We start from the raw sequence: 27,415 nt of genomic DNA on the forward strand, positions 1-27,415 counted from the left end.
AATAGTTGTCCCATAAACTGCAATCCCTTCCCTTCTAACGCAAGTCTACCTCTCTTTACTACAATGTTTGTCCCGCTTTTTATTATCCAATCAACCGACAATATCAAGAAAAAGGTGACCATTGAATCACTGCTACCTCTGCCAACTCTATTTTCCTCCCTTCTCACCAGATTATCAAAAACAAAAAGATTCTACTGCAACTACTCTATTGCCTACTCCTCTCAGTTTATAATCACTCTCGCCGTACCTCAACACCATATTTCTTAACTTACTGGCCGTGCTAAACCTAATGGCGCTACTCGTGGCTCCGGAGTCTACAACTTCACCAACGCTCATAATGACTACCTTGTTTATAGGAAGGAGGTGTCCTCAAGGTAAGGAAGCGTAGCTGGTCAACAATGGCCTTGCCTCGATTGACAAAGTTTGCGTTTTCCGGCTTAGACGAAAAAAAACGTGGCTGGTGGCCCGTCCTGTGGCAATACCAGCACTCCATCCGCAATACTAGCCCGTCTTCCTTCGACAATCCTATTCACAGCCTGTCTATCGTCACCTTCGACCACATCATTTTCTCCCCGAAGTTCCGAAACGTTGCTGCTAGATCTTGTTGTAGCGGGGGTGTCCAATGCTGTTGATTTGGCGCCACCTCTGGTCGCGCTGAAACCCCAAGTTGTTCCAGCTGTCGAATTCTGACAATGAAACTTGGAATATCCTCCGGTGTCGTGGCGGTAATCCGGCTACATGTTCTGTTCCGAATCCTACAGCCCCAAATAGTTAGAAGAGGCTTTATCTAAAACGGTATTGTGCCATAGGCGAAAACGGAGGCAGGGGAACGTAGACGACGCGACGAGGAGGGAAGATCACCCTTTCGCAAAACAATTAGAGACAAGAATTTGCCTGTTACAGTCGCGTCACTCGTTTTCCCGTAAAATATTGTAACTTGTGAAATATCAGTATTGAGCTAACGTGCCCGTAAATAAAATACAGAGTGCGAAATTTACCTGCAATCTTAAAGTCAGTATGTATCGTTAACATTTTGGTGCATCGACCGGGAATCGTGAATCCCAACGAACTGATCCGTAAATTGTAGTCGTCTTATCGCTCTGTATCGTCCACATCGTTTACGCTACAGCACGAAAACTCATGCTGACGTTGTCTCCTATCAAAAGGATCTACAATCAAGCGTTACCTTTAGAACAAAACTTAATTAGACGATTTACGCCACATGTGCTCGCCCTATAGCACATTGAATCGTCTACGCACGAAGTATTGTCCTAATAACTTGATTGTCGAAACCTTACCTTGTACCCGTCTCGTCGACAAGCTCATGCCTTTAAATAACGTCTAAAGTGCATACTCGCAAATCAGTCCCGCGTGGCAGATCACGTAACACGTTGCGTAAACTGATCCCATACGTCATCCGTTGTCATTCAAGCATGGCCAACGAAGCTTTCCCCCTCGATGTTATTCAAGAAGAAGAACCGGAGGAAGATTTGGAAGAATGGCAAAGGACAAACGACCCCGCTCAGCTAAAACAGCACCGTACGCAGGCCAAGAGAATCCACACGATGGCACTCAATCAAGCTCTCCTTGCCGTCCGAATGCAGGAAGATGTTGGAACAATCGAGATTGAGCGAACAAGCCTGGTTCGTGCATACGACATCGTTGAAAGAATTCACCGTCGCTACGTGGAAGTCTGCAAGTTCGACGGCAAAGATCTAGACAGAGAAACCAGCTGGGGAATTGATATTTCCATCAAACACTCGAGGGCGTTAACCGACATGGCCAACTACATCGACTCCCTTCAGGCCCGCGCAAGATCAGTTGCAGGTTTCAGCCGTAGTAGTGTTTCCAACCGTTCATCAACCTCATCGACACGACGTAAACTTCAGGAGGCCGAGCGGTTAGAAAAGGAAACGCAACTAAGGATTCAACAGGAAAAGGCCGAAGCCTTACAACAAGCCGAAGAGGAAGAACGTAGAAAGCAGTTCGAACTTGGCAAGATGCAGCTCGAAATCGCCAGAAAGGCAGAGGAAAAGCGGGTTGAAGCAGCACGTAAGGAACGACAACTGAAAATGGAGTTAGAGAAGCAACGTTACACTAGCTCCTTGTTACGTAAACAACTCGCAGACGAATTAGCGGAAACCGAAGAGACGGATGAAATCGAAACGTCCGGGTTTGATAAATCAGATGTCTGGAAAACTTCTAACGTCCCATTTCATGCACCCGCTACGCCTGTTCCAGAATTCTGCATGCCGTACAGACCAGCAACGACAACGCAACCATGCTCTCAACACGATCCGGCTGCGTCCCAACAGCCGTTTACGTTTGACCAGCCATCTTCGTCGTTTCCTAACTTGAACGTCAACGCCTCAAGCTACGCACCCACAAACATATTCGATCGGGTAGCTCAGCAAATCAACTCCAGCTCACGTCCGCCGTCACATCCAACAATCGCGATGTCGGCGCCTCCCGTACACAACCGATTTACGCAACAAACGTTTCCGTCCCAGAGACCAGTTCCTGATTCGCAACCAACGGTGTACTCCCCTGATGCCTGGATATTCACCGTGAATCGTCATGACCCACCTCCGACATTTCGTTCATCATCGAGACCGCCGAAAGCTGAACCACCGAAGTTTGACGGCAACCCGATAAACTGGCCTATGTTTATCCAGTCATTCAAGGTTCAGATCCACGACACATGTTTCAGCGATGCCGAACGTCAACATCATCTACGTGTATGCCTGACGACCGAAATTCAGAAGAACCTCGGTGAAGTTCTACTCAACCCTGGATTATACTCCTTTGCATTGAAAGAGCTGCATCGGAAGTTCGGAAATCCAAGAATCGTATCAACCGCCTGCTCTTCATTGCGTCTAAAGCTACCTTCGTTTAAAGATAGCGACTACGAATCTTTAAAGCAGTTTTCGTCCACACTCCGTTCAGTCGTCGCAACTTTGCAACTGGGTGGATATGGATTGGAGCTACACAGCAGCACCACTTTGGCTCAATTGGTTGGAAAATTGCCGTCCAAACTACGCAGTAAATGGGCCGAAGTGAGCTATCGAATTCAAGATAGATTGCCTACGATACTCGACCTGGACACGTGGCTCGATGACGTTACGATGGCGGAGTATTTCGTCCGTGTTGGCGTCGACCCCACATTCCAGCAAGGCAGTCATCCGAAGACTCGAGAAAACGTCCACAAATCGTCTAACGAAAAACCGAAGAAGTCGACCACGCCCCCTATGGTCTTCTCCACAACCGTAAACATCGCATCCTGCCCATATTGTGACGGTGCTCATCGCCTTTACCTCTGTGAGAAGTTTAAGGCGTTAAATCCCACGGAGCGATCGGAGGTAGTCAAAGAAAAAAGATGCTGTTACCGGTGTCTCGACGACCGCCATCTAAGTTCCGAGTGTAAAAGGGAAAAGGAATGTGGAACAGAAGATTGTAAACGTCTTCACCACCCTCTTCTCCACGGAGCACCGAGGATGTATCCGAAAACGCCACAATCGAGCCCGACGTCACACTCTTCTCGAAAGGGCCCATTTAACGGCGCGGTCTCCTTCGGCTACGAAAACGAAACGACCCTGCTGCCTATCGTCCCTATGGTAATCGAAGCTAATGGTCGAACCTGGACCGGGTACGGATTGTTGGATCCCGGTAGCCAAATCTCAATGATAACCAGCGCGCTTGCAAACGAATTGGGACTTCAAGGCGAGAAGGGAATTTCGATAATCGGAACGTACCACGGCCGCGACCCAACTGCACACACGACAAAGGTGTCCTTCAGAATCTCGTCGTTGGACAAAAGCAGTTCTTTCGAAATCCCGAACTGTTACTCCGTTCCCGTCTTAAAAATCAAGAACGAAAACGTCGATCTAAAGAAGCTTGTCAAGGATTGGCCTCATCTAGCTGGATTGAAGGTTCCCGCCCAAAATTCCGTGGACGTGAACGTGTTGATCGGCTCGTGTGATATGGCTCCGCAAGAAGTGCTTGAAATCAAAAGAGATCCGTTGAACGAGCGAGCTCCGCGAAGTCTCCGAACAGCCTTTGGATGGTGTATAGCCGGTCCGATTTCTCCGGCCGCCGTTGCACAACTTCAGTGCAACTCGCTCTCATTAGCGCCCCCACCCGATCAAGATCTTGTGAATGCGATCGATCGCTTTCTACTCACCGAGACCTACGAAGCCCGAGCAGCTGTCAAGGTGCCGGTCAGCGACGATGAATTACGTGCAAACAAGATCCTAAACGAAACGACAAGATTCGTAGGCGATCGTTACGAGTCGGGACTCCTCTGGAAAAACGAAGAGCCGAACCTCCCCGACAACAGCCAGTCTACACTAGCTCGCTTCCTAAAGCTAGAACGAAGACTCATCGCCGACGAAAATCTTGGTAGAAGATACTCCGCTGCAATCAACAAATACATCAGTCTTGGTCACGCCCGAAAACTTTCAGCCGAGGAGGTCGATTACCGTCCAGCTGGCCGTACCTGGTTTCTGCCTCACCACCCTGTGATAAGTCCGAAGAAACCTGACAAATGCCGCCCAGTTTTTGATGCCTCCGCGTACTACAAGGGAATGTCGCTGAACTTTGCCCTGCTGAAAGCACCTGACCTGCTAACCAACTTAATTGGTGTGTTGCTACGTTTCCGGCAACATCCTATGGCATTGAGCGCGGATATCGTAAAGATGTTCCACCAAGTAAGAGTGCGGCCACAAGACGGGCCGGTACTTCTTCTATCGCGACCCGGGTATACAGGAACCGCCCTCCGTTTACCAAATGAACGTGCAACCCTTCGGCGCAGTTTGCTCCCCGACAATTTGTGCTCACGTTCTACGTCAAGCAGCCGAAGACGGTGGGATTGATGCAGCCGACGCTACGAAACAAGTAATCGACCATTTCTACGTGGACAACTGGCTGACGTCATTCCCAACTGCCGAAGAAGCTATTCAGCAAGCGAAAAGGGTGACAAACGTTCTACGTCGTGGAGGATTCGAGCTCGCCCAGTGGGGCTCATCATGCCCGAAGGTTCTGCTGTCGTTGCCTGGCAACCCAGTTTCGTCTATCGACTTAGCGCTACACGGAATGCCCATAGAACGGACGTTGGGCCTCTCACTCGACTACGGTAGCGACTCGTTCGTAGTGAGCGCAAGCATTAAACTGGATGGAGAGACGAAACGTGAAATACTACGAGAAACGTCAAGCGTCTACGACCCATTTGGTTTTCTCTCACCGGTGTTGCTACAAGCTAAACTCATTCTGCAAGCTGTATGCAGAAAATCGGTTGGCTGGGACGATCAACTAGACCAGACGACCATCGATGAGTGGCAAAATTGGGCCATCTCCCTCTCGAAGCTAAACCCGCTTTCCGTCCCACGATGTTTTTACCCAGAGCTACCAAAAGCACGAGGTGTGGGACTGCATCTGTTTGCTGACGCCTCCTAATCAGCGTTTGGTGCCATTGCCTATCTCCGTTTCGACATCCCCGACGGCGTTAAAGTGTCATTGGTTATGGCCAAGGCAAGAGTAGCACCTATCAAATACGTTTCGATACCCAGACTTGAGCTGTGTGCAGCATTACTCGCCGCCCGCCTAGCATCAGTGATCAAGTCAAAACTTCGACTAAAAATCGACCAAACCTCATTTTGGTCAGATTCGACAACGGTTTTGAGATGGATCAACTCCCCACACTATCGGTTTCATATTTACGTCGGAAACCGAATAGGCGAAATATTGGAGCTGTCCGAAAGTAGTCAATGGCGTTACGTCCCTACGGCTCAAAACCCAGCAGATGACGTCAGCCGCGGCGTCACGTCATCTGAATTTTCCATCGAACATCGTTTCTTCACCGGTCCGTCTTTCCTCTACCAATCACCTCAAAATTGGCCGGCCTTCCCCGATGTAAAACAGGGAACTAACGAAGTAGAGGATCCCGAAGTTCGCTGTACGAGATGGGTTGGTGCGATTCTACACGTAAACGATTCCATCGACCAGCTCACCACGTACACCTTCCGCTATCCGTTTTTAGTCGGCGTTGTCGGCTACGTCAAACGTTTCATCAGTAACGCTCGTAAAGAAAAAACTCATCGCGAATTCGGCAAATTATCGGAAACCGAGGTCAAGAATGCGGAAGCAGAATTGTTTAGGCGCGCTCAGATGTCTGCCTTTCCAGAAGATTATAGCAATTTAAAAGAGGGAAAGTAGCTCGATCCTGGTTCAAGCCTAATCACGTTAACGCCATTCATCGACCATCAAAGAGTTTTACGAGTCGGAGGACGTATTGAAAATGCTCCAGCTCCACCTGAAGCTCGCCATCCGATCATACTTCCAGCTGATGAGAAAATCACAAAGTTGCTAATTTATAGTCTCCACCTCGAGTTCGCTCACTCCACTACAGAGAGAACCTTTCACGAGTTACGAAAGGTTTACTGGGTTCAACGTTGACGAAAAACGGTGAGAAGAATTATCAGCAAGTGCTTCAAATGCAAGCAACACTACGCAAAAGCACTCTGCCCGATGATGGCCGCCCTTCCCGGTTACCGTCTGAAGCCTTTCTACCCCGCCTTTACACACACCGGAGTAGATTTCTTTGGCCCGTACAACGTAAAGATATTCAGACGGAAAGTAAAACGCTGGGCCTGTTTGTTTACTTGCATGTCATCAAGAGCCGTGCACTTGGAAATGGCATACTCTCTTGACACTTCGTCATTCATCAACTGCATCAGTCGCTTTGAAGATCGCCGTACGACTCCGCAACATTATCACAGCGATAATGGCGCGAACTTTGTTGGAGCTGTGCGTGAATTCTCCGAGTGTCTTCGCCGGATGGAACAACTAGCCATAAGAGATGGACGAAAACGAAGAACAGTGACCTGGAGTTTCAACCCACCTGCCGTGCCACATTTTGGTGGAACTTGGGAACGTCTAGTTCAGTCGTCAAAACGTGCCTTAAGATTCGTACTTAACGAACAAACCCTGACTGAAGATACCTTAGTCACCACGTTAATTCAAGTGGAGAAACTTCTCAACGGCCGCCCGTTAACGTATGTAAGCGTAAACCCGGCGGATCCCGAACCCATCACGCCAAACCATCTTCTCCTTGGACACGAAAATCCGTACGTACCCTTCGACATGTTCGACGAAAACGACATGACGACCAAAAGGCAGTACCGCATCGCTCAGTACCTCACGGATTGTTTCTGGAGACGTTGGATGAGGGAATATCTGCCCAGCCTTACGGAAAGACGGAAATGGCTATACGGACAAAAGAACCTCAACGTTGGCGACATCGTGATCGTTATCGAGCCAGACACACCCCGTGGAGAATGGCCCATCGCTCGTGTCGTCAAGGTGTTCTCTGGACCAGATGGCGTGGTCCGCTCCGCGATCGTTCACCTACGTTCGGCCACCAAAACCTCCGAACTTCATCGCCCAGCTGTGAAACTCTGCTTGTTGGAGTCTTGGGATACGGATGGTGCGTCCGCTTACGAACGCAGGGCCGGCTATGTTCCGAATCCTACAGCCCCAAACAGTTAGAAGAGGCTTTATCTAAAACGGTATTGTGCCATAGGCGAAAACGGAGGCAGGGGAACGTAGACGACGCGACGAGGAGGGAAGATCACCCTTTCGCAAAACAATTAGAGACAAGAATTTGCCTGTTACAGTCGCGTCACTCGTTTTCCCGTAAAATATTGTGACTTGTGAAATATCAGTATTGAGCTAACGTGCCCGTAAATAAAATACAGAGTGCGAAATTTACCTGCAATCTTAAAGTCAGTATGTATCGTTAACATGCTCCCATTTCGCCAAGCCGTTGATCAACAAGGGAATGGTGTCACGTTCCGTTAGAAGGATTGGAGAAAGACGACAGAGTCGGAATTTGCCTAGATTATACTCTATTCCTGCTTCATTTGGCCGCTACACCCGTTTCTGGATCAACCGATTCCAGTCGGTAAACGAAAGACACCTAGAAAAAATTGCGACAAAGGCAACCAACCATGCTGCCCAATCAACGTGAATATGTCTGATCTGGACATGCCACATCAGCGCCGTCTGCCCCAGACGCCGAACACCGACTTAAAACCTGTTTGCATCCGTCCATGCTTCCGAGGCCGCTAGTCTGTCAACGATCCACGTAGACAGACACGCAGTCGCCTTTCGAAAAACCAACGTTTTCATCAAGCACGGACCTCCAACGAAGATTTAGAATGGACCATCCAAGTAGACTTAGCGATGGAGGCCCCATTCTTCGGCAGCATACGCAGAAGTTTTGCATGACTCAGCTAGTACCAAGAACCTCCCATAATGAAAACAATTTTGTGACATATGTCTTCGATATACCCAGCGGCTTTATATAAGTTTTATAGCGTTTAAATGTAATTAAAATATAAAATGAATATTAAACGACAACAGGAAATTGTATATTCAATTTCAAAAACTTTATCTTTTATTGGGATTCGCGGTGAATAGGACTGGGAGATATAGAACTGACTTTTAAACTATTTCATGTCAGTGCTATTTTTCCAAGGCATTAGTCCTATTTCTATTTAGCGATAGTCCTATTTTTTTTAAATTGTTCCAAATGGAACGATGAGCCTCCAATCCGGTACGCAATATATTGTGTATATCCATTTTCCTTTTTAAAATACCGAAAGTGTTAACTCATTACTTAAATGGCTCACAAAACCTTTTTTCCTTATGCTATTTTAATTAAAATAACAGGAGAACATGAACTTTATTGTATTTAATAGAATTCATTTAACAAAATACTATTAGAGCAAAATCAGAAATATTTGTTACTTATATTGCACTTCATGTGGTCATAACAAACTTTTTCAATTGCACTAATGTTTTACTATTTCATACTACTATCGTTACATAATATACAGCTCTTACATATTCTAATTTTGCTCTAATAGTATTTTATTAATTATTTATTAAATACCATGAAATTACATGTCCAGTAACGAAGGAGGTGCAATACGTTATCCCATAGGCATATTTTAGGTAGTATGATTGAAATCGGTCTCTTATTTCACTTATTGTAGTGCTCGGCCTCTATCTTATTGAAAGAGTTTTATTGTTTGTGTTTTTAATCATTTCTTTTGGTTGCCTTTGTTAGTTTACTAACGTTAGCGATTAATTTTTGCAACCCACACATTGTCTTTGTCATTCGTGTGAAAAACAGCCGCCTTAATAATTTATTGAATAAACAATGGTAAACCACACACTGTTAAAAAAAGGCCCCAATTTCGGTGAAATTTGCACCTAAGTCGGACTCTGCCAGATAGGTGGAAATTTCACCTAAAACTAAATTTAGGGGAGACTCCCTGAAATTGGTAAACGTCCTCCGAAAAGTGGTTTAAATGACACCTAAGTTAAAAGACATATTTACCGAAAAATGAAACCAAATGGCCCGTTCGTGTACTCGTTATTTATATGAATAATTGAAATAATAGCAGTAAATCCAAATGAAAATGACGTTTATTGTTAATGCATCTTAGTTTACATATTCAGATTAACACAAAAGTATAGATCTGTAACGCACTGCAATTACAAACACAATGAAGAAGTCTTCATTTTATCCACCAGTGCGGAAAAGGAATGGACAAATGGACAAGTATCAGTTGCTTCGTCCTTTACTCTTAAAACGTAACACTGAAGAAACAACAATGCGTTTTGAACCTTGTTGCTGTATTTGAAGTGAAAGACGTAGTAGCTTGCCATTAATCCAATAACAGCATCCGCAGTTGTGTGAAATCTCATAAATGGTTTACCCTCCAAAATGAGGTGTATTGTCGATCCAATGTATAGGATAAACGGCGATCCCCTTGTTTCCTGTTCGATGCAATTTCCAAGGTTAGCTGATTCCTATTAATTAAAACAATAGTCAGATTAACTTTGATTGGTAAGAGGTAATTCTATTACCATTCTGGAATCGACCAAATGTCGAGCTGCTTTATCACCTCTTTCTTTTCCAGGAACCAAGAATGGGAATAATTCAAGGGGAGCTCTCGATCACATTTCTTGGGCAAAATAAAAAATAAAACAGTTAGTCATTATTACGTTTGCGATTCTTTAGTGAAATTTTTTACTAGGCGACATGTTCTGAAAAGGTTTGGACGATAATAGAGATGCTACTTGTTTCTTATTTGTAGTTTTTGCTGCTTCAATGATGAATTTGGCCGATTGGGTCCACATTTCTCGAAAAATTTCGCATGGTTTCTTCATTATTAATTCAAACTCCAAGAAAAGCTATAATAAAAATATTTCAATTGATAATCAATAGATATTTTTCACTTTAAAAATTGCCTTGAATTTATTTTAATACTTACAAAAGTTTGATGTTTAAGAAATGGGCAGTGGCTGTCTATGAATTTCTCAATTCTGCCTGATTCAGGTATCCATTGCATAACTCGAATTCTTCTGATCGAGAAAGTAAGTTTGACGAGATTGTCCACTGCAGTACTATAAGGGGCCGTTCCGTTTTTATAAATATCCAACATCTTGGCTACATTTTGACCATAAGATATGGTATCGCTGTCATCTAAAACCAATTCGTACACAATTTTTAAAAGTGAAATATGTTTAAAAAGGTAGAGTACGTACCCATTGCCATTGAGGGGTATTTGGTAAGTCCTACCAAATAAAGTGAGTTTTAGAGTTATCTAGGAAATACAACAGGCTATTGAAATTGTCACCGTGAACTTCTTTTCAAAATATAAATACCATGTCCAGCAACAGGAGTAGAAGCACTTGTAACTACTTCTAGAAAGCCATCTAGAAAGTAACAGAAATTGGATATTATATGATCATCGTAATAAACTAGTTGACAAAAAACCATACATACCATGTGAAGTACCAGGAGTAGCAGCAACTGTCATTGTTGAAGGAGCCAAAACTGTGCTTTCTATGAAAATAAACGAATAATATGCATTGTGTTTATTGTTCTTACTAATATTATCAATTTCAACTAATACATACCTTTTGTAGCAGAACGGAGACATTTGTGCTGGGGTTTTGAAAGAACACTTAATTATAGATCCAGACTTAACTGGTGAATCCTCACCCATAACAACCCATAACCCTTCTTTAACATAACTTTGCCTTTTTAAAACCAAGTCACGATCCCTTACAGAGTTTCGAGCTGTTTCACTCTTGGCTATCAATTTTTGGGTGATCAAAGCAAGATCAGAAAATGTTCCATTCTCATTCGAAAAACCAATCTCAAAATTATTATCATAGTTGGAAGTTACTTTTTTACTTTAAAATTGAAAACTGACCTGTGCTGCACAATTGAAGTGTGTAGGCGGTGTAGCTATTAATGGCCGACTAATTCGAAAGAGCTTGCGTAGGTTAGAGTTGACAAAACGTATGTGACGTGGCCATACAGTACAATATGGTGAACAATTATTTATCGTTTTACCTTTCGGGGTGGCTCCTCGTTTTTTAGTTAGTTAACACCATTGTCTGGCGCGTCAACCCCGTTATCTGGTGTGTAAAACCCACAATGTATTTTTCGGGTAAAAAATCACCATATTTTTCGCAAAAACTGAAAATCACCGTTTTTAGGTAAAATTACCGATTTTAGAGGAGGTAAATTACCGAAAATAGTACATATTTTTAACAGTGCAAAATTTACATTATCTAACAATTTTACTTGATTTTATATATTTCTTTGAAACAGCCAAATGTTTTTGTGATACTTTAAAACGCATGAGTCTTACTTTCATGGAGGGATCTCCTAAAGTTCTCCTGAGCATATCACCAACAATTTCTTGAATTGAAAATATTGGCATATTCCTCCACAATTTTCCAGCCTCTTGTGGCCTTCCTCGTTACTTCTCAACGGTATGATTGATGCGCTGGGGAGGCTAAGGGCCTTTTAGGAGGTTACCAGGAAGGAGATGCGCCGTGTGGGAAACGCAAATAACCCCGTGCGAAAAATGTAGCATGTCGGTACCTTCCGCTTACTAGTGACAAGCGTAACCAGAATATGCATAGTGGAATCCAGCTAGTCAAAAGCGTAACCTAACAATTTTAGTTCTAACTCATAAATTAACATGGTGGAAATTAGGTGGCGTGTAGCTTGTTAAAAAAATCTGTAAATATTTTAACGCGACGAATGGTTGTACCTAGATATCTATATTCTAGCATGCGAAATATTCTATATTGTGCGCATGAAATTTATTAGCTTTTAAAGTTTAGCTAATGAAATGGTTGTTCGTGGCATGTATGTTAACAACATACAAATGATCACCATCGTTTACGCATGAAAATATATTACTTGTTAGTCATTTTTTCACAGCTAATCAAAGAGTTTTTCTTGGAACGTATGGAGACAACATGTAATATTACCATCATTTTATACGCATGCTATTTCCCTATTTGAATTTTTTGTTTTCATGAAATACGTTTACGTTATATTAACCTTTCGTCATCAAACATAATAACGAACCTACGAGTAAACCACAAATCGCGGTAAAACAATATTTTATAACTTTATCACTAGGTCATATTTCAAGCAAAGGTAGATGTATAATGTTCGAGAAAAGAGAAGTATTATTAGCATAAAGCACTTAATTTTAAACGTAAAAGCAATAAAGTTTTTAGGATTTCAAGTTTCTCCTATAATAGCCTCATAAAAGGATAACCTATTGATAATTCTTTTCCCAAATTTCCAATCAATCTGTCGAATTGATAGAATAGATTTGACAGAGGTAAATAATAAAAAACACATAAAAGTTACTCTATTCTGTACATCGATTTTTTAAATGTATATTTTCAGCCCGGCAGATGAAACATGGAAGAAAACGAAACGTGAAAATGAAAAAATTTAGTTTAAGATTCGAATTAATCACTCTCTAAATGATTTACCATCGCAGTAGCTAGATATGTGTTTGTTAAATCATTATTCATCACCAAAACACACTTTTTTTTAATTTCTGAAGGATCAAAAGCGTACTGATGTTTTGATATCCCCACAAGACGTGTTGTTTGTCCACAAATAGGATTGAAATGAACATCATTGAAAGGGGAAGGCAAAAATATATGCTTCGATTCTGAACCATATTTTTTCGCAATGATGAATGTCACAGATAATGATTCAAGATAAACTATGCTGTCAATAGCAATAAAGTCTCCGTTTTCAAGCAATGCGCAGTAATTGATTCTTTTAGGGGATTTCCCATACTCGGTGGTAGTAAAAATGGAGCCAATTGAATTAAGTTGAAACCGAGGGGAAAAATCGAAAATTCCTTGGAAATCTATTACGTCTCGAAGATGATTCAACTCCGGATGGTATCGCAACTTATTTCTTATTGCTACTTCCTCGCTCACTGTCAATTGCCGACTAAATGATCCACCAATTAATTTGACAGATCCCGAATTAGTTATTTTGCCTTTGCCAAGTTGGCGAACAGAATCATCGTGGGATAAATTAAGCAAATCTCTAAAAAGGTTTTCGACAGGCAATGGTACATTTTCGGTTTTCAACAGCCGTATTGTTTCCGCTCTGACTGCCAAATTTATCAGATATGTTGTGCTCATTTGTTCGGTAATTGCCTGTGTCCCTTTACACATTGAAACCGACACCCCATTAAACCATTCAGGAATATAGGCCGAAGTTGCCCACAAACATCCCCATTTCCTTACACTATCTGGTAAATGGGTCAAAAAATGCAAATTGATCCCAATGTGTTCGATCCCATAAAGGGCTTCTGTGTCAATAACAAATTTGTGGAACACAGCTTCTACTTTGGAAACGTCGGCCACATTGACACGTTCTTGTAACAACATGGACATGCCGTACACAAGACTAGAGAAATGTTCAAAAAAAGGTGCTGGCAAGAGGCCTTCTAAGAGATGAAAATAGTATAGGACAAATGTCCGATACATAGACGCTTTCCAATTGGTTAAATCACTAAGAGAATCAATAGTGCGGGAAATATCGTAAGGGGGTTTGGCTTGAGACAGGCGGGCATTAATAACGGCGAGGTAGTGACCTATATACCATTTTTTCACTTTATGTTTCTTGTCAGTCCAAAGCATAATGAAAGTCTTGAAAACATCTAGGCAACAAGAATGCATATACTCCGGAATATATGCCTCTACGTGGTCGAAACAATTCAATTTTTCGAATGGATTAGGGCCGACAATTCCATAGATTGGCTTATTCTTCAACATGCCAACCAGTTGTAGATCCTTTTTATGTTGTTCCATGGACCTCGGTTTAAAGGTGGGGTATGAATTAGGCTGCGGATACACGCGGACATTACCCTTTCGTTTTCGCACTCGTTCGCCAGGATGAAGGCAAAAGTCGCATCCAAACTCACCATTAAATTGAGTTGAATTGCGAACGAGTGGACGAGCGACAGTATCAGTCGAAGTAATTAAAACACGCACTTTGTAGATTATTCCGTTCACATCTACACCGTGTGTCTGAAGCTTATTCAGTTCTTCAATGGGTTGTTTGAGCAGAGTTTCTCTTGGGGGCTTCTTATTTCCATACCAAAGGGCTAGTAAAACAATACAAGATCTACGTGTCTTGTAATTGGCTTCGTTAATGATCCCCATCAAAGGCCAAATTCCGAACTTGCTAGATTTGAACGTCTGAGCTCCATCAGTATTTATCTGCAAAGTAATTGTTTTTTCATCGATAATACCGGCTTCTCGTAGTTTTCTGTAATTTCCCGATTTTTTAAATGCTTGCGTCCACATGGTTGTTTTTCAATCGGGACTTTATTCTCGTCTACCACAAGTTCAGCATTACATTTTTTCTGCCTACAGACGTATGTTTTTTGAATTGTTGTCTTCAAATGGCTGTATTTTGATAGCAGGTTATGTGGGCTCGTTAGATTTTTTATGCTAGTCTTTGTAGCCACCATCAAGATTTGGAGATGATGCTGTAAGGCAACTTTAGACAAATGGTGTCTGAGGTAAAAGAGTAGACATAGCAATGGCAGATACACCGATGAGTCAGTTTCATTTTTTTCCTAAAATGGATGTTTAAATTAGCATAACAATTCATTGATGAAACCAGCCTTAAGATTATACTTCCGTTCGTGAATGCAGATGCATGTCAATGCTGTTTTCTTGTGTTATGCTATCTACTTCTACAGAACTTCCATCGTCTATAGAGTCATTTGACTTTTCCGGTTGTGGGATGCTAGCAGCAGCTTTGTATCAGAAGCTTGGTATGAATTGTCTTGTACTACAGGAAAACTACAGAGATCTTCTTGAATAGTACTTTGTCGATGACAATTTACATTTTCCACAGGCAATATTGTCTGAGTGTTATCAGGTATTTCAGATTCAACTGCAATATCTGTACCTAGACTACTGGTTAGAGGAAAGGTCTATAAAACGAAAAATAAAATAATTTTGGAAAAATTATGATTGACAAATTTTTCGCACCTCATTTTTAGCTGTCTTGCAATGAGGATTCAACATTCTATCAACTATTTCAGAAGCTTTCCTTTTTCCCATTCTGTTGAGAGTCCATCTAGAATATCCAGCTTTTTTCTCATTCTTACGAAGACTCATGTTCCGGAAATAAAGTAATGTAATATGAAATATAATTCAACGTGATGAACTTAACTTAAGTACAAGAACGAGAGAATGAAATTCAATGTTTTCTTCACTGTTTACATTCGAATGTAGTCTGCTACAAGCTTTTTGACAGAAGCTTTGATCAATATTTAAACATCGAAATTTTTATTGCAAAGTTAATATTAGTTTTAGTAGATAATTGGAAGAAAAAAATTTCCTATATTTAATTTATACAATAATTATGTATTTGAAAGCATATCATACTTTTCAGATGAAAATGCAATCTTGCGACAGCGGTATTTGGCGCCAAAACATTTTCAATTCGCCTCATGCTGGATTTGTACTGCACTGTTTACTTAGAGTATAGTGGGTTTTAGACACCATTCACTTGGCTTTCAGTATTTTTATCTTTATTTGACGAAGATAGTGTCGTTTGATTCACAAAGGTATTTCCACTTGTCAATTTCAGTGTTTTCAAGAAAAATTTTGCAATACTTTGTGTTATTTTCAGAAATGGAAAAGTCTTCGAAGAATGTTTCACTTCCTTTGGTCTTGTTCGAGTTAATTGGAAGTGATTGTGTTGCTGGTGTTGGAACGCTTGGATCTATTTATAAGCCTCCTCTTCCAGAGAGTTTAAGTGAAAGTGTTCTTATGGTGCATTCTTGGATCACATCGAGTCAACATTTCACCATTCGGTAAGTATTTAGCATTTTATCTATTAAATCATTAATAAGTTCAAACGTCTTTCACATTATTTTCTTTTCTCTTTGCAGATGGCAAAAGAGATGTAACAACAATTGGAATGATAAAATTTATGGAAACTGTTCAACTGAGGATCCTGAGGATGAATTTAGAGTTTGTCGTGCAGTCATGTTATCAGGTATATTAAAAGTTATCGTTTCATCATTATGTAATTGAATCATCATTGTGCTTAATATCTATACAGAAGATAAAGATTTCCTTAAAAAACATCTGCAAATGTTAAATAAGAAATCTGCCCTGGCGAAAGAGGCCCAGCAACTTAAGGCAAACAAAGTTAGACGTAACAAAGGCAATGTTACGACATCTACAAATAGCAACAATATTCCTGTTAGTATTGCTACTAAATCGAAGCCCTTATCTGGCAGCCCAACTGCTCGGAAGGATGATCCTAGTAATAAAACTAGTAAAATTCGTCGCCAACTAAATTTTAATTAATCGAAAAAATGTCTAATACAGGAGCTCTAACTGAAAATTGTGATGGCGATCAACATACCGGCTTATCACCAAAAACGGACGATGCAATGAGCCTTAAACGTCGATTAGTACAGGTAACTATTCAACAATAATATATGTCAAATAATATATATTGAAATAATTATTTGTTTGACTCTTACAGGAAGACCAAGATTTAAAGAAGAAAGTGGCTCGACTAGAAAATGAGAAGGAAGAAGAACGAAAAATTCTCAGTGGACAAATAATGGAACTCGAAGAGCAATTGGGCACACTCGAAAAACTTTGCAAAGACAAAGCTACGGAGGTATCGAACTTAACTCAAAAACTTGAAAAATTGCATGCCGATCAACTTGCTCCAGGTGTTCTTATCCAACGTGAGTTTTGTACAATTACTGCTCAAAGTAATTGGCTAATATCGTTCTTTTACCCTTTAGATATGACCGACCTGATTAGTGTCATCAAAACTGATTCGGAAAAAAGACAGGGTGAGTTTCTACGCTTATCAAATCAATTTGCCAGCTTCCCTTCGTCTTCTGTTTCCACGCCTTGTTCGTCCCAACTGGCTACTCCGACAAAGCGATTAGTAATTTCATATTTTTTGGTCTTCGAATTATTAATGAAAATTTACTAATACTTGCTATACCTTTTTTTGATTGGGCAGGTCAAGTTTGATGGAGATATACTGATTGATCCAGATGCGCTAAAGAACGCCATTGCCTATGGATCTACTGCCAACACCGATCATAATTTAAACCTAATGATCAACACGATCCTAGACGCATTTTACAAGCAGAGCGAATTGGCAGCCTTTAGTTTATCTGGGAAGCCATGTCCTAATATGAAGGGGAGTAAAGCAAAGCCCAAAATTCCAGCACAAATCATGCAAGCCCTTAAAAGTAAGTAATTTTTTTTATTTTGAAGGCTCTTTACTGCATAATTATGAATAATTTTTTCTTTTAGATTTCATACGAAGGCATTGGAAACAATGGTACCAGGTTGTTCCAACCGATAAAGCCATCAACAGTGGAGTTGGGGCAAAACTACGTTCCTGCCATACAGCCAAAAAAAAGTCAAAATGCGAAAATTTCTCCAATAATTAACGAAGACGACATCGGCAATGATTCCAACAACTTGAATAGTAATACCTTATTAGACCACAATCCTGGAGATGACCTAGAAGATATTGAAGTTTCGTCAAGCTTCGAGGAAATTGGAAAACAAAGTGATGGCTCGTCATCGGCTGATAAAAACGAAAACGAAATTTAATAACTTTCCACATTTGTTTAGGAGTGTTGTGCGTTGTGTGTGTTTTGTTGTCCTTTAAAATAGGGTAAATATGAATGAAACTGGGCTTTTGCGAATAACACTGCCATAAAGTATTCAGGAACATCTTATGATTGTTTTGGTGAAATAAGGATTGTACGTGCAATATGTTGCAATAAACACGGCAATAATTATGAATGTTTTCCGTTGTATGATTAATAATTTAAATTATGTACAAATTCAAGACAAAAAATCTAAACTTTAAACTAGCTTGCTCGGTTAGAGAGGAATACCAACTAGACAATACTATATCATACCCAACGTAAAGTTAGCATTCGAAAAAAAATCCATGAAACTAGCTAAGTAAAAAAATGTAAAACACAAACGAGTAAAACGCTTGCTTGTGGGGGTGCAAAGCTAGCTCGCTAAAGACATGTTGGGAACAACTAAAAACCAGGCATTTTGGCGAACTAGTTACTAGCTAGTTTAATGTAACATTTTTCGCACGGGACCCCCTCGAATTGGTGTACGGACGCTCAGTGTCCCCCCCCCCCAACGAAGCCAAATTTCCATGGCCACCCAACGATACGGAAACGCAAGAAAAACGCCGTAAAAGGGTTAGAAAATGCGCGGGCCACCTAATTTTCAAGAGACTACGAAAGAGCAAACATGCCTATGACAACCATCGAAAGCCCAGCCCGTTTTTCGAATTGGGCGACTAGTGCTGCGTTGAACGTAAACTTTGGTGTAACGAAGTAACGTAACGAAGGAACGAAGTAAGTAACGAAAGACAAAAAAGTTTTTGGCCAATTTCGTTGGATCCTATCAAATCTGCAAACGAGTTTCAGCAACTTGCTATAAGGTAGAAGACCTTCCTGCCCATTCAAGAAAAAGCATCTGGCGTGGCTTTAACGTCCACGTCTCTCAATTACGACGCTACTTCCCTTGACGTGAAGTAGATTTGCTACCGGATGAAGAAATACACTGACGACGACTACCCTAACCGTAACCGTGAACAGCTGATATCCGCGGAAGACGCCGCAGACGTCAACAAGATCGAATCCGAAGACAACCAGGGAACGGGCTCGGCGGCCAATGACGAAGAAGACGAAGAGGACGGACCAGTTAGAACGTTCCCAGTCACCACAAGATCACGAAAACTATCCCGTCAACCAAACCTATTCATTGCCGGATACGGTTGCTAATTTTCGATATCTCTATGGATAGATGTTCGTTCACTTGCATTGACGTATTCTCTAGTTTGTGTTTCCTCCCTGTTTGTTCTCCGAATTTTACGACTCAGGCTACCAAGTTTAACTTAATATGTTTGATATGTAGGCCAATGCAGCCTCTTTCGTTTCCATACCTGCTCTTTCTGTTCTTCTAAAATCCCTCTTTTTATTCTCGTTAATTTACCAACGATAATTGTACCCCGTTTACGGACCAACTGATTAGATCAGGAGATCTTTTTTTTTGTCAGGACGGTCGAACGTTGCAAAACGTTCAGATGCTAACGCTTAGACCTCGAGGGTTTCGTCTCCTTGTTAGCCTTGGGATACTTTGTATCTCGGTTTTCCTAACCCCTTGTTTTTTGGGGCTGGATAGGACGAGGGGGGACAGCAGATTGTGACAAGACGCGCTCAAAAGACGAACGTTGAACGTTAATAGGCAAGGCCTAAATACAGAAATTTAAATGTACTCGTTGTTCAGCGTTCATTTTCAAAACTTTCCTCAACAATTAATGGGTTTGTTAAATTTTACCTTAGACATTTCCTGTGCCGTCTAGGTGTCAGCTAAAAAATAGTATGCTGTTTAGGGTTTTCGCCCGCAAGCAAAACGAACAGGTTTCATTTACCGTTTTCTCGGGGATTGTTATGTTTTATAATTTGTCCCTTTGGATAAAAAGTGGAACACTTTTATGTTAATCTATAGATCAAGATGAACGCTGTTGAATTCTATAAAATTTCTGTCTAAATTTTCAAACAGGAAACATGTTTATGTACAAAGCCTTTTTTCAGTTTTGTGTATTGGTTCGTCTTGATCCCAGAATGCGAAAAGAAATTCTCTTGCTCAGGGTTTTTTTGTTCGCAAATTTTGGTTTAAATTTTACAGAAATTGAAATCCCGCATTTTGGCTATCGTTTGGCCTAAAATTATTCATGTTTCACGCGTAAGTATATATGTTCGATTGACGATTGGTTGAGCCCTTTCACAACTTGTTTGCGAAGATGCTTGCGTAATCATAACTACAAATATGATATCAGTTAAATGAAATGCTATATCAAATACTAGTACCTACCTCCGACATTAGTTGTTCTTGTTACGGTGGAATCCGCTATCCGCCCATGATTGAAAAAAATACCTTACTTTGTGCCGAAGGATGCATCAACCAAAGACGTTTCTCAAAGAGCACTTACAAGCCTCTTATTGTTATGATATATGTTGTAGTATGCCTATTATGTAAATTTTATATATTATGTAGGCATATATATTATAAACGTTACTGTTATTGTAAAACTGCGCCACAACTCATCTTTGTATCCTATGTACCTTTAATTTTTTATGGTTTTGTTAAGGCGATTAGGGTTTACGTCTTAAGTTTTTTACCCACAAATTACGCATGAACATTAATTTTTTTGTAATATCGTTCTATTTTTTTTTTTTACTTTTTTTTTTAAATCAATGTTTTACATGAATTCCCATTTGAATTACAAGGGGTCCTACTTACCCCGCTACCCGGCAAACTTATCCTGTTAGAGGGGCTAGTTGACAAAAATTTTTATAACTCTTCAATTAATTTTTTTTCGATATTAATTCTTAAACATAACTCAATAAAAAAAAGTACGAAACAACTGATTATCTGTAATTTACTTTAGATCATATCGGGTGTCGAGAGATAAAATATTAAAGAAAAGTGAGCCGAAAATAAGTAAAAGTAGCCTAATAATCGTACGTTTAAAGTTTCAATTGACTCCACCCTCCCTAAGGTACACCATCCCCTTCTTTAAAATGAGTAGGGGAGGGTGGGCGTGGTTGGAACACAAAACTTATTTTTGTTCCGTACGATTACAAAAATCGTCCAAGTAAAGTAAAAAAATATATAGATTTGTAGCCAGTTTTCTCAGCTACATAACAGTATTTTTTTTGGGTGGGTTCGGCAAAGTTTAATATGTGCTATGAGTAAAAAACCGGAGGTACCCCAAGTTGTTTCAATTGCCAATTCTACTCGGCAATTGAAACAGGGCGTCTGGGCAATTGAAACGTGGGTTTTCCATAAGAGAGCTCCCGCGTTTTACGAAAAAACTAAAATGACGATATCTCAGAATCAGGGATACTCATTCATTGGAACAAGGTGTTCCAATTGCTCCGACCATGGGTCTTCTCGGAGTTTTCATTTTTATAGGTGATAAAGTTAAGCTAGAAAAAAATTAATGTGATCAACTTATAGCTTAATGAATGACGAATGATTGGAGACCTTTTTTAATGATTTTCTCCATCGTTTTCAGTGTGAAAACGAAAAAATTGTCTGCAAAAAAACAACAAATGGACAGTCAAAAAACAATTTTCTGGGATAATTCGAAAACTTTTAAATTCTAAAGCCTCAAATTTTTTCTAAAAATGTAGAACCCTAATTCCCGTTAGTTCAAATTTTTTAAACAAAATCTCTTACATACTTTAAGTGGTAGAATTTTTGTTTCAATTGCCGCGTGTTCCAATTGCGCCCACCCTCCCCTACTATGGTTACGATAACCGTATGCCACATCGTAGTAAAATAGTAAATTATGCCAAAAAAATATTAAATAAATAACAATAATATGCTTATTCTAATTGAATTTGCCCGCCTAAGAACTTATTGTATTATTGTGCACACAACGTAGGTTTAGACGCTGACACGATTTTAATTGAAAAATTCTGACACAAGAAGCAACTTCTGCTTTACCTTGACCAAGGTTTTAGACGAAAAATTTTCGCCGATATTGGCCGCCAACAGGCCGCTGGTTACAGTGCCCCTGACGGCTTACACAAAATTATAAATTTAATATCTTGGGCTTTCAGGGGGCCGTCAACCCGAGTCAGCCGTCTCTCAGAGGGCATTAGGTGATCTGCAACAGTAAATATGGGCGGGGGTGTAGGGGTAAGAATCAAACAATCCCACTAATACATATCTCAACTTTTGCCATAGTCTCCTACCATTCGTCAACACGCAGCACACTCTCAGTTTTTGATTTATACTTTTTCGCTGCTTTTGGTTACCATTTGGTATCGAAATGAAACATGCTACCAAATGGTAGTACTTGCTACCATTTGGTAGAAAAGTCGTCGATTTTATATAGTAGAGAAAAAGTGGAGAAAAGTAGATCCTTTACCAATGCGTCTACCATTAAAAAATTTCGCATTGGTAGATCATACTACCATGCAACATACACTACCATATTCCTTCTATTTTTCTACTTTTCTCCCACTTTTTCTCCTACTATTTTACCACTTTTTTCAATTTTTAGTATACGCGTGAAAAAGGTTTTATTTGAAAAATACTCTTTATTGTAAAATACAAAAAACACCAGAAATTTCCGGGTTGCTCTGGGAACCATGTAAAATAGAGAAACTTCTTGGTATTTAGAATACTAAACATATAGTTCTGAATTCACATAAATGCGCTTTGAACGTTAGTTACATAAACATATCTAGATAAGTCAAAACATTTAACATATAGGGAAACATGCTTTTTCAGAAAAATGATCATATAATGAGATCCAGTGTAGGCTATTTCAATTTCTGTATGCCCACTTTCTATGCATTTAACTGTGTAAAAAAATCTGCGACTGAAGGACGAATTCTACCAGGGTGGACATTGAAAACGTAAGAATCAAAAAAATAATAAAATGTGCTTAGGAGTGTAGGGTATTTAATACGAAACATATGAAACGACGCGAAGAGGTTCTTGAACGCCTTAATTGAGCTGGTACCGCTTGATATTAATTCCCCTTCACAGACAATGCTAAAACAGATTGGGTTTCTCAGCGAACCTACGCAACACATAAAAGGTGACTCCTTGAGATGGGGCTTTTTCTCGATAATTGATAAAATGTCTTCATTAGCCTATTTGAAAACAATGAATGAAATTATGAAGCAATAACAAAAATACTAGGTGTATACCTTGATGAAATAAACCACTCGTTCAATGATTGAATCCTGGCTAACAACGCGAATCTTCTTTAAAGATGGAATCAGTCGCATTACTAGAACCAATAGTTTAAGGCATTCTAAATTCAATTTCATTAAATGTTCGACCTTCATTGAAATTAAAAAAAAAATTACCATCTTCCGTGTCTGGAACGGGAACATTTGATCTCAAGGCATATTTTATTACCAATGGTCCTTGCGCCAAAATAAAAGTCTCCTCAAAGTGTCCCGCCTTCGGGAATGCCAGTAGGAAATCACGGAAAATCTAGGATGTTATGGATGTATTAAGAAGCGTATTAGAAAAGGCATAAGTGCATAAGTTTATGTATACCAAATTTTGGCAATCACGGAAGCGAGGATACTCCGCAAGTATCTGCGTAGTGGTCCATTTACCTACAGAAATTTGATGTTGTCTGTAGTTATATGTAGACGCCATATGCTCTTGAATTGTGTTTTCATTAGAACCCTGTTCAGGTAAATGTGTCTTCATCCATTCAATTTAAAAAAGAAAACCAGATAATTTTGAATGATGAATGAAATCTTGAATGTATTAACAAACCAATTACCTTGAATATATCTTCATCTTCATTGAAAGCGGGGTCTCTATCACCATTAAGCTCGTTGTCAGGCCTGCGATTGGACTTTGTCCTTTTAGCCGGGCAGCAGCAGTCTTTGGTTTCCAGACTTTTTTTTTTCCTTGACACTTCGGACTTCGACCGCATAGTTTTCAGACGAGTATCGATGAAACCGTTAGTTAATTTTGGATTAAAATAGTGAGTATAGTTCGTCAGGCTAGAACCGTCAGAACAAGGGACAGCCAAACATGGAAAAGCTTTAACAATTGCCTTTGCAAGTTCTTCTTTAAGGCTGCTCGGTGGATATAAATCTTCTTTCCCAGAAAGCATGCACATATGGCTCACAAGTATCCGTAGCAACGTTTTCCGTTCATCTACTTCTAAATACGCTTCGTTGCGATCCATAAATGATTTAACAATTTTTCTACCTTCTGACGACTCCTTCAAAATTGAAATAACTGGAAATGTATCCTGAAACCAAACAAGAAAAAAAATTATTACTTCTTATGCTTGCTAATAAATATGTTTGACTATGTATACATCAGACTTGCTGATAGGATCTGCATGTGCCTCGGTAATGCTTTCATTTACGTGAGTTACGTCGTCAATTCCTTGAAGTTCGATTACCGTGCCATTGGCACATAATTCAGGAATGATTTCATTGTTCCTCATTGAGGCAGAAGCATTTTCGGCGACAAGATTTTTCACAATTTTTTGCAATTTGATTTTGTGGCCGAGGGACAAACTTAAGCCATCGATTTGTTTATCAGTCAATGAAAGAAGGCATTCTCCATCAATATCTTCCCCTGAAAAAAAAAATATTATTAGAAAATCTAGAAACAAACACATTTTTGGCTCCAGTTAGTACAGTTAGTGCAGTGACAGTTTAAAAAAACAAAATAGAGGAAGACGAAAAAATTTTGCAATTCTTTGTTTTTAAATTTAATTGAAATAAAGCAAAATTTAAACCCAGTGCCTCGGTGAAACAAAATTTTTGAGTAGTTTGTTTGAAATTTTGGAGTATCCATAGTGGCTCGCAATCAGGCAGGGTTTCAAATTCTACTATAGCAAGGCCTTCAAGATGTGATAATTTTTCAACTCTAAATGAATGGAAATGATCGTCAAAACAGACTGTTTTGCATGGTATTACAGCAAAGTATAATGCGCTGTCTTTGACGGCCATTTTATGGACAAGTCCAAATTCAGGATACCCGTTGTCAGTTTTGTAACTAGGGTGAAGCCAAATAACGGACCCTGTGCGATACTCCCTTCCTTTAGAGTTAACCCATTTGGGAACTTTAAAATCGCATTGAAATTTTTCAGGGTTTAAGTTTAGAAAAACGAATTTTGCTCCATTACTTTTATCACAAGGACCCAAAACAAAGTCCTCAGAATGAAAAATGTTAGTATTCAAAATTGCAGCACAAGACACGGTCTGGAGATGGTCGGCAACACTTTTACAATGTTGACAAAATTGCAATTATAATGCGCCACTCGTTTGCATATGTTGTGATACGCTTCAAAACGCATACACCAATATCGCACCGGTGGACCATTCTCCCTTATGACGGTTGGATAATGAACTAAATGATGAAATTTATTAATAGGGTTAATGTCCTTAAATAGTTTGTTAAAACAGAAAAATATTTGATTAATCAAGGCCTCTAGTATCACAGTATGTTCCAATGCGATACTTGGGGCAAAAACAATATCCATTATTCTGTTTAACATTAAAATAAGCTCAAAGTAGGGATCACCAGTTTCAATTAAATCTCCAATGATCAATGGAAGCATTCGGATCAAGCACCAGTTTTGTGACGCGCGCTGTTTTGTACTATAATTTCCCCTTTTTCGAATTAAAACATCTGTAAATTTTGGCGAAGGCTTGTTCTTCTTATCATAATAGCTGTAACTAAAGCGCTTTAAACGATTATTCAATTCCTCTGCTACGAAAAAGTTTTCCGTATTTTTCGAAAATTCACGAAACACAAGCATAATAATAAATGGAACTATTCCTTTCAAAAAATCATGCATACAATCAAGAATTAAATTGTTGGTTACGTGAAAATAACCACTTTTGTTCAAGTGGCAATTAAATTTAATTCCAGTAAGTGGAGTGGATTGACCGTTTGTCAACTTTGCCTCTCTTGCAGCAACGTCATAATTCTCTTTAGTTCGCATTTCTAAACCATGCGTATTTGAGTTACGTTTTATTTGGTCTCTGCTCAAAAGGCAAAGTCGACAAAATTTCGTAGCAGATGGCGATGAAAACCCAAACAATTCATGAATGCCCTTTGTATCGCCGCAAACAGAAGAAATTGTACCGTGGATACGAAATCCTGGTAAATCAGAAACATCTAATAACATCCCTTGGTCAGATTCTAGAATTTCCATTTCTTTTAGTAATTCATCAATGATAAATTTGAATTCGCTGTTTTTCAAATCTTTACTAAAGCAAACCGCAAAAGGATGAATGTTTACAAGACGCGAATTTTCTAATGGAGCCAAATTTTCTATTCGAAAGCAAAACATACCCAACTCATGTTTTTTTGTCTTGCTGCCAAGCGGATTTGTGACTTCAGTTTCATCAAAAAAAATTTGGAAGTGAATTGCAAAGGGAAAACGTTTAAAAAAAGAACTATTTTTAAAATTGTTGCTGTCCCGATGGCTTCTAATGAAACCATCCTCGCTTGTTACTTCTCCAAAATATTTCGAGCGGAAGTTGTTGTCTGAAAATAATATGCTCAAAGTTTCTCGTAAAGAAATATATTGGAAAGTTTTTTTTGTTCTTTTTGGAAATGATCCCCCTTAGAATTAATTCGAACAGGAGGATTACTTTCGTTTGATAGAAACACCGTCCTTGGCTCAACATAAGCGAAATGTGCTTTGAAATAGTTTAATCGCTTTTTTTGAGAATTGAAGTTTCTTAGAATCGACGTAAGAGATCCGGTTTTTTCACGCTGTTCATCATCTCGTTCTAAAATGGCGCCCAAATTATTTGCAATGTAATCTAATGCGGTGTTTGAAACTAAATGTTCTGATCTTAAATTTAACATAAACTTTGCTAAATCCCTTACAACTTGTTTTGATGCTTTATTATCTTCAGTAACAACAATAGTTGCATTTGACATTGCAATGTCATTTTCCATGGTTGTTACATGAATAACATGAACATCTTCGTCGGTATTTGGAAAGCTGATATTTTGTCTAACCTCTGAACTAATTTTACGCCGAGTTTTACTACACCGCATTAAATGATTTCTGAAATTAGAAAAAGAATTAAAAGTCTCCGGACACCCGTTCTGAGCGCATACCAGTAGAGTTCCTCTTGCATCACCGGAAGTATGCATGGCATGAATAGCTCGTAAATGAGAAGTAAAATTTCTAAATTCACCTTTGATAAAAGTACGGGTGAAATTTTTTGAAATGCACTGAAAACCAAAAAAAACCCTCAATGTCCGACACCGCAGAATTAAGAGCCATAGTTGGAAAAACTTATGTTTTTAGCAGAAAGAAAAAGTTGGAGACTTATAGTATACCTTTAAGTTTTGCCGCAACACTTGAATTGAAGTTGATGGTTAGCAAAAATGATTCTAAATCAATTGCATTAAGCTCCGAAACATC

The 27,415-nt window shown here is 39.8% G+C and overlaps 3 protein-coding genes across 4 annotated transcripts; 1 reads left to right on the plus strand and 2 right to left on the minus strand.

Annotated features, from left to right (window-relative positions):
• The first annotated feature begins 1,433 nt into the window (after positions 1–1,433).
• LOC130703059 (uncharacterized) lies at positions 1,434–6,210 on the plus strand. Its single transcript, XM_057524679.1, has 3 exons — positions 1,434–4,706; positions 4,765–5,386; positions 5,456–6,210. Exons 1-3 carry the CDS (start codon positions 1,434–1,436, stop codon positions 6,208–6,210), a joined length of 4,650 nt encoding a protein of 1,549 aa, XP_057380662.1.
• Positions 6,211–10,083: 3,873 nt separating this feature from the next.
• On the minus strand, positions 10,084–10,672 carry LOC130703096 (uncharacterized). Its single transcript, XM_057524713.2, has 3 exons — positions 10,615–10,672; positions 10,341–10,552; positions 10,084–10,260 (listed from the first exon to the last, which is right to left on the minus strand). The coding sequence occupies exons 1-3, from the start codon at positions 10,622–10,624 to the stop codon at positions 10,084–10,086; spliced, it is 399 nt and encodes a 132-aa protein (XP_057380696.2). The 5' UTR covers positions 10,625–10,672.
• Positions 10,673–22,573: 11,901 nt separating this feature from the next.
• LOC130703022 (uncharacterized) lies at positions 22,574–24,531 on the minus strand. Of its 2 annotated transcripts, none has more exons than XM_057524648.1 (6): positions 24,332–24,531; positions 23,783–24,262; positions 23,548–23,700; positions 23,352–23,481; positions 23,190–23,272; positions 22,574–23,132 (listed from the first exon to the last, which is right to left on the minus strand). In XM_057524648.1, exons 1-6 carry the CDS (start codon positions 24,461–24,463, stop codon positions 22,824–22,826), a joined length of 1,287 nt encoding a protein of 428 aa, XP_057380631.1. In that variant the 5' UTR covers positions 24,464–24,531; the 3' UTR covers positions 22,574–22,823. The 2 variants fall into 2 exon arrangements, with proteins under 2 accessions (XP_057380631.1, XP_057380630.1); XM_057524647.1 differs by having other exon boundaries at positions 23,190–23,296.
• Positions 24,532–27,415: the final 2,884 nt, after the last annotated feature.

The sequence above is a fragment of the Daphnia carinata genome, chromosome 5 (assembly GCF_022539665.2).
Source record: "Daphnia carinata strain CSIRO-1 chromosome 5, CSIRO_AGI_Dcar_HiC_V3, whole genome shotgun sequence".
In the NCBI taxonomy this organism is placed as follows: domain Eukaryota; kingdom Metazoa; phylum Arthropoda; class Branchiopoda; order Diplostraca; family Daphniidae; genus Daphnia; species Daphnia carinata.

Bases quoted from the DNA above. Each gene is read 5' to 3' on its own strand.
- LOC130703022 (XM_057524647.1), bottom strand. From the start codon at position 24,463: ATGAGGAACAATGAAATCATTCCTGAATTATGTGCCAATGGCACGGTA. The intron at 23,482-23,547 runs GTATACATAAAC...ATAACATCCTAG, and splicing joins TCCGTGATTGCCAAAATTTG to ATTTTCCGTGATTTCCTACT. The intron at 23,297-23,351 runs GTAATTTTTTTT...AATTGAATTTAG, and splicing joins CGTTCCAGACACGGAAGATG to AATGCCTTAAACTATTGGTT.
- LOC130703059 (XM_057524679.1), top strand. From the start codon at position 1,434: ATGGCCAACGAAGCTTTCCCCCTCGATGTTATTCAAGAAGAAGAACCG. The intron at 4,707-4,764 runs GTAAGAGTGCGG...CCGGGTATACAG, and splicing joins TCGTAAAGATGTTCCACCAA to GAACCGCCCTCCGTTTACCA. The intron at 5,387-5,455 runs GTTTTTACCCAG...CCTCCTAATCAG, and splicing joins CCCGCTTTCCGTCCCACGAT to CGTTTGGTGCCATTGCCTAT.
- LOC130703096 (XM_057524713.2), bottom strand. The intron at 10,261-10,340 runs GTAAGTATTAAA...TTTTTATTATAG, and splicing joins TTCTTAAACATCAAACTTTT to CTTTTCTTGGAGTTTGAATT.